General features: G+C 44.1%; 1 protein-coding gene across 1 annotated transcript in view; it reads right to left on the reverse strand.

The window, feature by feature from the left end:
- Positions 1-12476, reverse strand: part of LOC311134171 (SLIT-ROBO Rho GTPase-activating protein 3-like) — a 97293-nt gene that overhangs the window by 54297 nt on the left and 30520 nt on the right. The window contains exon 3 of the mRNA XM_084167782.1: positions 2055-2217. Within this exon, the coding sequence (XP_084023908.1) occupies positions 2055-2217 (163 nt within the window). The remainder of the gene's footprint in view (positions 1-2054; positions 2218-12476) is intronic.

Raw genomic sequence — 12476 nt, forward strand, 5'->3', positions numbered from 1 at the left:
CAGTCAAAAATGTGATTTTCCTGTGTTTTCTATATACACTACCGTTCAAAAGTTTGGGGTCACTTAGAAATGTCCTTGTTTTCGAAAGAAAATCATTTTTTTTGTCCATTAAAATAACATTAAATTGATCAGAAATACAGTGTAGACATTGTTAATGTTGTAAATGGCTATTGTAGCTGGAAACAGCTGATTTTCAATTGAATATCTACATTAGCGTACAGAGGCCCATTTCCAGCAACCATCAGTCCTGTGTTCCAATGGCACGTTGTGTTTGCTAATCCAAGTTTATCATTTTAAAAGGCTAATTGATCATTAGAAAACCCTTTTGCAATTATGTTAGCACAGCTGAAAACTGTTGTGCTGATTAAAGAAGCAATAAAACTGGCCTTCTTGAGACTAGTTGAGTATTTGGAGCATCAGCAATTGTGGGTTCGATTACAGGCTCAAAATGGCCAGAAACAAATAACTTTCTTCTGAAACTCATCAGTCTATTCTTGTTCTGAGAAATGAAGGCTATTCCATGCGAGAAATTACCAAGAAATTGAAGATCTCGTATAACGCTGTGTACAATTCCCTTCACAGAACAGCGCAAACTGGCTCTAATCAGAATAGAAAGAGGAGTGGGAGGCCCCGGTGCACAACTGAGCAAAAGGACAAATACATTAGTGTCTAGTTTGAGAAACAGACGCCTCACAGGCCCTCAACTGGCAGCTTCATTAAATAGTACCCGCAAAACAGCAGTCTCAACGTCAACAGTGAAGAGGCGACTCCGGGATGCTGACCTTCTAGGCAGAGTTGCAAAGAAAAAGCCATATCTCAGACTGGCCAATAAAAATAAAAGATTAAGATGGGAAAAAGAACACAGACACTGGACAGAGGAAGATTGGAAGAATCTGTTATGGACAGACGAATCAAAGTTTGAGGTGTTCGGATCACAAAGAAGAACATTTGTGAGACGAAGACCAAATGAAAAGATGCTGGAGGAGTGCTTGATGCCATCTCTCAAGCATGATGGAGGCAATGTGATGGTCTGGGAGTGCTTTGGTGGTCGTAAAGTGGGAGATTTGTACAGGGTAAAGGGGATCTTGAAGAAGGAAGGCTATCACTCCATTTTGCAACGCCATGCCATACCCTGTGGACGGCGCTTGATTGGAGCCAATTTCCTCCTACAACAGGACAATGACCCAAAGCACAGCTCCAAACTATGCAATAACTATTTAGGGAAGAAGCAGTCAGCTGGTATTCTGTCTATAATGGAGTGGCCAGCACAGTCACCGGATCTCAACCCTATTGAGCTGTTGTGGGAGCAGCTTGACCGTATGGTACGTAAGAAGTGCCCATCAAGCCAATCCAACTTGTGGGAGGTGCTTCAGGAAGCATAGGGTGAAATCTCTTCAGATTACCTCAACAAATTGACAACTAGAATGGCAAAGGTCTGCAAGGCTGTAATTGCTGCAAATGGAGGATTCTTTGACGAAAGCAAAGTTTGAAGGACACAATTATTATTTCAATTAAAAATCATTATTTCTATCCTTGTCAATGACTACATTTCCTATTCATTTGGCTATATTTCCTATTCAAACTAATTTCATGTATGTTTTCATGGAAAACAAGGACATTTATAAGTGACCCCAAACTTCTGAACGGTAGTGTACATTTCCACACTATGAGGTTGGAATAATACTGTGAAATTGTGAAAATTATGATAATGCCCTTTTAGTGTAAGAGCTGTTTGAGAAGAAGGTGGGGAAGATGAAGAGATAGCACATAGGGCTGATCTCCCAGCTGTAGGTCTGACCTTCAGATGTAGAGCAGATTGGTGCTAGCCCAGCCAGATGACAGCACAGTGGGGGTATAGGCAGCCAGTTATCAGGTCTCAAAGTTTACGTGTGTGTGTGTGCGGGGGGGTTGGGGTATTGGATGGCAAATTAATTGCCCAACTGACACTATTATAACTGTGGGAACTCTTTAAACATATCTTCAAATTGCTATGCTGTAGTGATCTATTAAAAGTTGTCAGCAGCATTAAGTAAACATAAACGTTATTTCCTGACCTTCTTGAAGAGTCTGATGACATCCTCTCCGACGTGTGCCAGGCGGACAATGACGTTATTGTTGTAGAGGTCGCTGAGGGTAGCATGGTCTCTGCTCTCTCTCCTCGTCTGGTTCAGAACCAGGTACCAGCAGTTTACTGTTGACAGCAGGTTCTGGTCCTTCCTGGAAGAACAGGTTAGAGGTCACAGGTCAGAGTGTCATCCAATAGGAACATCACAGTGTAGATGAAGTGTCTCATTAAAATAAAAGCAATTTTGGGTGAAGAGTATGGTTGAAAATAAGTAATTTTTTCCTCCAGTCGTTCAAACCGGTTAACAGTTGATCCACAGTATGGAACCATTCCCATTCAACCAATAGTATACAGTGCCTTGCAAAATTATTCATCCCCCTTGTGTTTTACCTATTTTGTTGCATTACAACCTGTAATTTAAATTGATTTTTATTTGGATTTCATGTAATGTACATACACAAAATAGTCCAAATTGGTGAAGTGAAATGAAAAAAATTCTAAAAAATAAATAACGGAAAGGTGGTGCGTGCATATGTATTCACCCCCTTTGCTATGAAGCCCCTAAATAAGATCTGGTGCAACCAATTACCTTCAGAAGTCACATAATTAGTTAAAAATAGTCCACCTGTGTGCAATCTAAGTGTCACATGATCTCAGTATATATAAACCTGTTCTGAAAGGCACCAGAGTCTGCAACACCACTAAGCAAGGGGCACCACCAAGCAAGCAGCACCATGAAGACCAAGGAGCTCTCCAAACAGGTCAGGGACAAAGTTGTGGAGAAGTACAGATCAGGGTTGGGTTATAAAAAAATATCAGAAACTTTGAACATCCCAATGAGCACCATTAAGTCCATTATTAAAAAATGGAAAGAATATGGCACCACAATAAACCTGCCAAGAGAGGGCCGCCCACCAAAACTCACGGACCAGGCAAGGAGGGCATTCATCAGAGAGGCAACACAAAGACCAAAGATAACCCTGAAGGAGCTGCAAAGCTCCACAGCGGAGATTGGAGTATCTGTCCATAGGACCGCTTTAAGCCGTACACTCCACAGAGCTGGGCTTTACGGAAGAATGGCCAGAAAAAAGCCATTGCTTAAAGAAAAAATAAGCAAGCACATTTGGTGTTCGCCAAAAGGCATGTGGGAGACTCCCAAACATATGTAAGAAGGTACTCTGGTCAGATGAGACTAGAATTGAGCTTTTTGGCCATCAAGGAAAACGCTATGTCTGGCGCAAACCCAACACCTCTCATCACCCCGAGAACACCATCCCCACAGTGAAGCATGGTGGTGGCAGCTTCATTGTCACGCCCTGGCTCTGGGGACTATGTTATGTTGAGCCAGGGTGTGTAAGTCTATGTTTGTATATCTATGTTGGCCTGAGTGACTCCCAATCAGAGGCAACGAGTGTCAGCTGGTTGTCTCTGATTGGGAGCCATATTTAACTGTCTGTCTTTTCACTTTGTGTTTGTGGTTTCTTGTTCCGTGTTTGTTGGTTTATGTAACCAGGGACGTCACGTTTCGTTTTTGTTGTTTTGATCGTGTGATCATCTTGATAAAATAAAATGTTCGCATTCAACGCTGCGCCTTGGTCCTCCTCATTGGTAGACGATCGTGACAGAAGAAACCACCATAACAGGACCAAGCAGCGTGAAGAAGAGAGAGGATGGACTTGGGAGCAGTGGAGTAGGAGTCTCGACTGGGCCAAGCCAAGAGAAGACGAGAGAGGTTGGACTTTGGAGCAGTGGGGTGAGAGTCTGGCGAGAATGATGGAGGCCTGGCCCACGGGGAGGAGAGACCCCCAGAAATTTTTTAGGGGGGGGCTCACGACGTCGGGGCAGCAGGAGGCCGCGATAGAGCGGTCCAGCGGGTTGGCAGAGGAGGCCGCCAGGTTACGGGAGTCACTGGTCACCAGGGGGAAGGAGGTTGTAGAGGCACGGCGAGAGGTACTGGCGTGTGTTGCCAGTCCGGTCCGGCCTGTTCCTGATCCCCACGTAGGGCCAGTGGTGTGTGTTCCCAGTACGGGCCGGCCTGTTCCTGCCACTCCCACCAAGTCTGTGGTGCGCGTCGCCAGCCCAGTCCGGCCCATCCAAGCTCGCCGCACCAAGTCAGTGGTGCGCGTTGTCAGCCCGGTCCGGCTCATTCCTGCTCCCCGCACCAAGTCTGTGGTGCGCGTCACCAGCCCTGTCCGGCCTGTTCCTGCTCTCCGCACCAAGTCTGTGGTGCGCGTCGCCAGCCCAGTCCGGCCCATTCCTGCTCCCCGCACCAAGTCTGTGGGGCGGTTCGTCAGCCCTGTCCGGCCCGTTCCTGCTCTCCGCACCAAGTCGGTGGTGCGCGTCACCAGCCCAGTCCGGCCCATCCAAGCTCCCCGCACCAAGTCAGTGGTGCGCGTCGTCAGCCCGGTCCGGCTCATTCCTGCTCCCCGCACCAAGTCAGGGGTGCGCTTCGTCAGCCCGGTCCGGCCCGTTCCTGCTCCCCGCACCAAGTCAGTGGTGTGCTTCGTCAGCCCAGTCCGGCCTGTCCCTGCTCCACGCACCAAGCCTACGGTGTGCGTCGTCAGCCTGGTAAGGCCCGTTCCTCCTCCACGCACCAAGCCAGCATGTCCGGAGCCGGATCCGCCGCCGAGGCGGAGTGCCCACCCGGTCCCTCCCCTGTTGTGGTTGTTTGGCGCGGTCGGAGTCCGCGCCTTTGGGGGGGGGTACTGTCACGCCCTGGCTCTGGGGACTATGTTATGTTGAGCCAGGGTGTGTAAGTCTATGTTTGTATATCTATGTTGGCCTGAGTGACTCCCAATCAGAGGCAACGAGTGTCAGCTGGTTGTCTCTGATTGGGAGCCATATTTAACTGTCTGTCTTTTCACTTTGTGTTTGTGGTTTCTTGTTCCGTGTTTGTTGGTTTATGTAACCAGGGACGTCACGTTTCGTTTTTGTTGTTTTGATCGTGTGATCATCTTGATAAAATAAAATGTTCGCATTCAACGCTGCGCCTTGGTCCTCCTCATTGGTAGACGATCGTGACATTCATGCTGTGGGGATGTTTTTCATCGACAGGGACTGGGAAACTGGTCGGAATTGAAGGAATGATGGATGGCGCTAAATACAGGGAAATTCTTGAGGGAAACCTGTTTCAGTCTTCCAGAGATTTGAGACTGGGACGGAGGTTCACCTTCCAGCAGGACAATGACACTAAGCATACTTCTAAAGCAACACTCAAGTGGTTTAAGGGGAAACATTTAAATGTCTTGGAATGGCCTAGTCAAAGCCCAGACCTCAATCCAATTGAGAATCTGTGGTATGACTTAAAGATTTCTGTACACCAGCGGAACCCATCCAACTTGAAGGAGCTGGAGCAGCTTTGCCTTGAATAATGGGCAAGAATCCCAGTGGGGGGGGGGGGGGGGGGGGGTGAATAGTTATGCACGCTCAAGTTTTCAGTTTATTTGTCTTATTTCTTGTTTGTTTCACAATACAAAATATTTTGCATCTTCAAAGTGGTAGGCATGTTGTGTAAATGAAATGATACAAACCCCCCCCAAAAATCAATTTTAATTCCAGGTTGTAAGGCAACAAAATAGGAAAAATGCCAAGGGGGGTGAATACTTTTGCAAGCCACTGTACTTTGCTGTCACTATCGTTTAGCTTTTGGAATCCAGTGTAGGTAAACAGATACTATAGTGTAGAAATTAACAGCAGATCAAGTGAGGTGTTTTTAAATGAAAGCCTGGAGGTGAGAAGAAGCCTGGATGTGGAGGTGAGATAAACGTTTAACACATTCTGTTCATTTCCTGCAGAAGAAGGAAGTAGAACACGCTGCAAGAAGGAAACTAACTCTCACTATCACAGTCAGATAGAAGTCTTTGGCTGAGCATGCACCTCTCTTTATATAACTTCACATACGGTCAGATAGGCATCTTCTGCTAAGCATGCTGAGGTAATATTGTGTGAGTGGGAGTTATCTTTTCTACTATGATCTTTTGCTAAGCATGCCTCTTTCGTCCTATAACTTCACAATCAAAAGCCTATTTGGTAAGGAACCTCTAGTCTTATCTACAAACATCAATAACCACAGGTTGAGTAATGAACAAGTGACTTGGGATGAGTCTGCACAAAAAGGGCTCCTGACTCCTGCACCTCTCTCTCCAACCAGACAAGGGAAAAGATGTCAAACCAGAGAATAAAATAATAAGGAAATAAGTTCCTGGCTTGGAGAGCTAAAAAAGACTAGCTTTAATGTGATGCTCCAGGTAGCCTAGACTACTCCATAGTCCACACCTCTGGGGCTCTGATCCTTTATATCCAGGATCCTTTGATTAATACTTCACCATAGCTTCCCTATCTGTGGTGGAGGATGTGAATGATTGATCCTGGACATACAGCCTGCTGCCAGGAACTCAATTGGGGCCCAACCCAGCAAGTAGCTCTGCTCTGAATCAAAAGTAAACTATCTTGGCAGAATTATAGAGTCTAAGAAGTTGTTATAGAGGTTATATACTGTTAGAGCTGTTTCTGAGCTGTCCATTGCAGATAACAGATCACTGGTACTAGGAGGGGAGCACCACTGCAGTGATCTGCACTGCACTGCAGCACTGGACAGTTGACACTGGCACAACACTGCATGGAAACTGGAGATGCAGTGCACATCTGTTCATTAGTCGGTAGAGGTGACTTACTGCCTGCCTGACTGCATCCTAAATGGCATCCTATTCCCTATATAGTGCACTACTTTTGAACAGAGCACTATAGGCCCTGGTCAAAAGTAGTGCACTAAATAAAGAATAGATAGGCCCTGGTCAAAAGTAGTGCACTAAATAAAGAATAGGGTGTCATTTGGGATTCATATCCTGTTTCCTAGCAGGAGGAATGAGCCACTACAATGCTTCTGATTAAACATAGATAGAATATAGGCAATCATTCTGTATCACATCATTAGATTAGAAGCATATTGTATTATTCAACATTACTGGGAAGACAGAGCTAACACAGCATATTTAGAAGCTGACTATTTCCACCCAACATTATGTGAAGATGAAAGATCTTAGTTTAATTTATGGACTTCATATGTCTTCAAGTTTATTTAGAGTAAACTTGAAGACATGGTCCATGAATTGGAGGGACAATTTGTCCCTCTAAAAATACAATAACACTTGTCAGAAATGGACGCTGGCGGGAAGGAGCGAGGGAGGGAGGCATGGATGGAATTATTAAATGTGGAGATTCAAACAGCCAAGTGAGTGCAGCACTTGGCTCCCGTCTGTGAAAGTCAGAAAAAATTATGACCATTTAATGTGAGGAGGGAGAAACTGAGACATTCTCCATTTGTTCCCAGTCCTAGTCCTCTGGTAGCCTACACTGTATCTCATCCATATAGTCTCAACTAAAACAAATTGACAATAGAGGAGTCTGCTTAAAAGACAACGAGGATGATAAGCATGGCAATACATAGTCAGGTCAAGTGAAAGTTCGTGTAAGGATGGCTTGGCCAAGTTCAGCCTTAAAGTCTGCACTTACTGTACTGTGACCACCCTCTGCGGGGTCAACGCATCCAAGGGAAATGGAAAGGGAGCCTGTTACGCGATTTTCGCTTTTGGATGTTAATAAGCCGACACTCCAACTTAACTCCTCCTCCACATTTATTGGATTGGTTCAACAGTGCAGAATCGTTTTATTTTTCTCTCTCGTCAGGACCAGAAAGAAAGAAACACAATTTATTTTACGCCTGCTACGTTAGGTTATAATGTCAATGACGGTACTCATTGACATTATACTACTGATTGAGTATTCCTTGCTAATAGCACTGCAAACTATACTGTACAGTTGAAGTCGTAAGTTTACATACAGTGAGGGAAAAAAGTATTTGATCCCCTGCTGATTTTGTACGTTTGCCCACTGACAAAGAAATGATCAGTCTATAATTTTAATGGTAGGTTTATTTGAACAGTGAGAGACAGAATAACAACAACAAAATCCAGAAAAATGCATGTCAAAAATGTTATGAATTGATTTGCATTTTAATGAGGGAAATAAGTATTTGACCCCCTCTCAATCAGAAAGATTTCCTAATCTCAGCTTGTTACCTGTATAAAAGACACCTGTCCACAGAAGCAATCAATCAATCAGATTCCAAACTCTCCACCATGGCCAAAACCAAAGAGCTCTCCAAAGATGTCAGGGACAAGATTGTAGACCTACACAAGGCTGGAATGGGCTACAAGACCATCGGCAAGCAGCTTGGTGAGAAGGTGACAACAGTTGGTGCGATTATTCGCAAATGGAAGAAACACAAAATAACTGTCAATCTCCCTCAGCCTGGGGCTCCATGCAAGATCTCACCTCGTGGAGTTGCAATGATCATGAGAACGGTGAGGAATCAGCCCAGAACTACACGGGAGGATCTTGTCAATGATCTCAAGGCAGCTGGGACCATAGTCACCAAGAAAACAATTGGTAACACACTACGCCATGAAGGACGGAAATCCTGCAGCGCCCGCAAGGTCCCCCTGCTCAAGAAAGCACATATACAGGCCCGTCTGAAGTTTGCCAATGACCATCTGAATGATTCAGAGGAGAACTGGGTGAAAGTGTTGTGGTCAGATGAGACCAAAATCGAGGTCTTTGGCATCAACTCAACTTGCCGTGTTTGGAGGAGGAGGAATGCTGCCTATGACCCCAAGAACACCATCCCCACCGTCATACATGGAGGTGGAAACATTATGCTTTGGGGGTGTTTTTCTGCTAAGGGGACAGGACAACTTCACCGCATCAAAGGGACGATGGACGGGGCCATGTACCGTCAAATCTTGGGTGAGAACCTACCTTCCCTCAGCCAGGGCATTGAAAATGGGTCATGGATGGGTATTCCAGCATGACAATGACCCAAAACACACGGCCAAGGCAACAAAGGAGTGGCTCAAGAAGAAGCACCTTAAGGTCCTGGAGTGGCCTAGCCAGTCTCCAGACCTTAATCCCATAGAAAATCTGTGGAGGGAGCTGAAGGTTCGAGTTGCCAAACGTCAGCCTCGAAACCTTAATGACTTGGAGAAGATCTGCAAAGAGGAGTGGGACAAAATCCCTCCTGAGATGTGTGCAAACCTGGTGGCCAACTACAAGAAACATCTGACCTCTGTGATTGCCAACAAGGGTTTTGCCACCAAGTACTAAGTCATGTTTTGCAGAGGGATCAAATACTTATTTCCCTCATTAAAATGCAAATCATTTTATAAAAAAATTTACATGCGTTTTTCTGGATTTTTGTTGTTGTTATTCTGTCTCTCACTGTTCAAATAAACCTACCATTAAAATTATAGACTGATCATGTCTTTGTCAGTGGGCAAACGTACAAAATCAGCAGGAGATCAAATACTTTTTTCCCTCACTGTATGTAAACTTCCGACTTCAACTGTACAGTATAGTGTGCAGTGCTATTAGCAAGGAATACTCAATCAGTAGTATAATGTCAATGAGTACCGTCATTGACATTATAACCTAACGTAGCAGGCGTAAAATAAATTGTAATTCTTTCTTTCTGGTCCTGACGAGAGAGAAAAATAAAAAGATTCTGCACTGTTGAACCAATCCAATAAATGTGGAGGAGGAGTTAAGTTGGAGTGTCGGCTTATTAACATCCAAAAGCGAAAATCGCGTCACAGGCTCCCTTTCCATTTCCCTGTTTTTTGTTGTTATTCTGTCTCTCACTGTTCAAATAAACCTACCATTAAACTTATAGACTGATCATGTCTTTGTCAGTGGGCAAACGTACAAAATCAGCAGGGGATCAAATACTTTTTTCCCTCACTGTACACTTAGGTTGGAGTCATTAAAACTCGTTTTTCAACCACTCCACACATTTCTTGTTAACCAACTATAGTTTTGGCAAGTCGGTTAGGACATCTACTTTGTGCATGACACAAGTAATTTTTCCAACAATTGTTTACAGACAGATTATTTAACTTATGATTCACTGTATCACAATTCCAGTGGGTCAGAAGTTTACATACACTAAGTTGACTGTGCCTTTAAACAGCTTGGAAAATTCCAGAAAATGATGTCATGATTTAGAATTTTCTGATAGGCTAATTGACATCATTTGAGTCAATTGGAGGTGTACCTGTGGATGTATTTCAAGGCCTACCTTCAAACTCGATGCCTCTTTGCTTGACATCATGGGAAAATCAAAAGAAATCAGCCAAGACCTCCACATGTCTGGTTCATCATTGGGAGAAATTTCCAAACGCCTGAAGGTACCACGTTCATCTGTACAAACAATAGTACACAAGTATAAACACCATGGGACCACGCAGCCGTCATACCGCTCAGGAAGGAGACGCGTTCTGTCTCCTAGAGATGAACGTACTTTGGTGCGAAAAGTGCAAATCAATCCCAGAACAACAGCAAATGACCTTGTGAAGATTCTGGAGGAAACAGGTACAAAAGTATCTATATCCACAGTAAAACGAGTCCTATATCGACATAACCTGAAAGGCCGCTCAGCAAGGAAGAAGCCACTGCTCCAAAACCGCCATAAAAAAGCCAGACTACGGTTTGCAACTGCACATGGGGACAAAGATATTACTTTTTGTCCTTTGGTCTGATAAAACAAAAATAGAACTGTTTGGCCATAATGACCATCGTTATGTTTGGAGGAAAAAGGGGAAGGCTTGCAAGAACACCATCCCAACCGTGAAGCACGGGGGTGGTTCTTCACGGTTAACAAATCACCCCCATCATGCTGTGGGGGTGGTTTGCTGCAGGAGGGACTGGTGCACTTCACAAAATAGATGGCATCATGAGGAAGGAAAATGATGTGGATATATTGAAGCAACATCTCAAGACATCAGTCAGGAAGTTAAAGCTTGGTCGCAAATGGGTCTTCCAAATGGACAATGACCCCAAGCATACTTCCAAAGTTGTGGCAAAATGGCATAAGGACAACAAAGTCAAGGTATTGGAGTGGCCATTACAAAGCCCTGACCTCAATCCTATAGAAAATCTGTGGGCAGAACTGAAAAAGCATGTGCGAGCAAGGAGGCCTACAATCCTGACTCAGTTACACCAGCTCTGTCAGGAGGAATGGGCCAAAATTCACCCAAATTTACCCGAAACGTTTGACCCAAGTTAAACAATTTAAAGGCAATGCTACCAAATACTAATTGAATGTATGTAAACTTCTGACCCACTGGGAATGTGATGAAAGAAATAAAAGCTGAAATAAATCATTCTCTCTACCATTATTCTGACATTTCACATTCTTAAAATAAAGTGGTGATCCTAACTGACCTAAGACAGGGAATTTTTACTAGGATTAAATGTCAGGAATTGTGAAAAACTGAGTTTAAATGTATTTGGCTAAGGTGTATGTAAACTTCCAACTTCAACTGTATATAATAATTTAACTGTAATAATCAACTGACAATATGTGAGTGAATACAGTATGACCGCTGTTGGAATAGTTACTTCTTATAATTAGTCTTGAGGGGTATGTCAATGTAAATTACATCTTAGTCTTGAGCAGTATGTCAATATCATAGTCCCCAATGGCACCCTATTCCCTAAAGTGCACTACTTTTGACAAGAACCCTATGGGCCCTGGTGCACTTTATAGGGAATAGGGTGCCATTTGAGACACATCATAACAAAGGACAGCTTAGTCTTGAGGAGTATGTCAACGTAAAGGACAGCTTGGTAGAGCTTCATGTGAAAGTCACTACATGCTGCAGGCTTCATCAGCTCAGTGAAGCAGACAGAACTTTGCTATTTTGTGATTCTTTTTACGTTTATCTTTACTTTTTTGCACAAAATGTATCAACTAATATGTCTTATGATCGACAAGAACTTTTGAACATAAGATCAGCAGTTAATAACCTCAATTCCGGCTTCATTTTTCGACTAATCTGCCCTAGGCTCATTGTGTAATTCCAAGCCAATTTTCAGGCTATCCAAGAGGAAACGCCAGTGAAAAAGAGCCAGGAGAGGGGGAGCCCTGGTGAGATTCAGGCAAAAGGAAAATTGGCCACCTCTTCCCTCCATTCTATTGGCCAATGTACAGTCTCTTGATAATAATATGGATGACCTCCAATCGCGGATTTGCTATCAACAGGACTCTCGAAAACTGCAATATTCTCTGCTTTTCTGAAACATGGCTCTCAGACAAGATACCCACATGGATATCCAACTCAATGGAATCTCCATTCACCAAGCAGACAGGACATCAGATTCAGGGAAATCGAGAGGGGGAGGGGTATGCCTCTTCATCAACAGTAAATGGTGTGCTGATTCTAGCGAAGTGGAAGTTTCGACCCATTGTTCACCCGTCTTGGAATACCTTATGGTCAAATGCCGACCCTTCTACCTCTGAGAGAGTTTTCAGCTGTTATCGTGACTGCTGTATATATTCCACCTCAGGACAAGAAAA

This window comes from Coregonus lavaretus (genome assembly GCF_964263955.1).
Source record: "Coregonus lavaretus genome assembly, chromosome: 8".
Lineage (NCBI taxonomy): Eukaryota > Metazoa > Chordata > Actinopteri > Salmoniformes > Salmonidae > Coregonus > Coregonus lavaretus.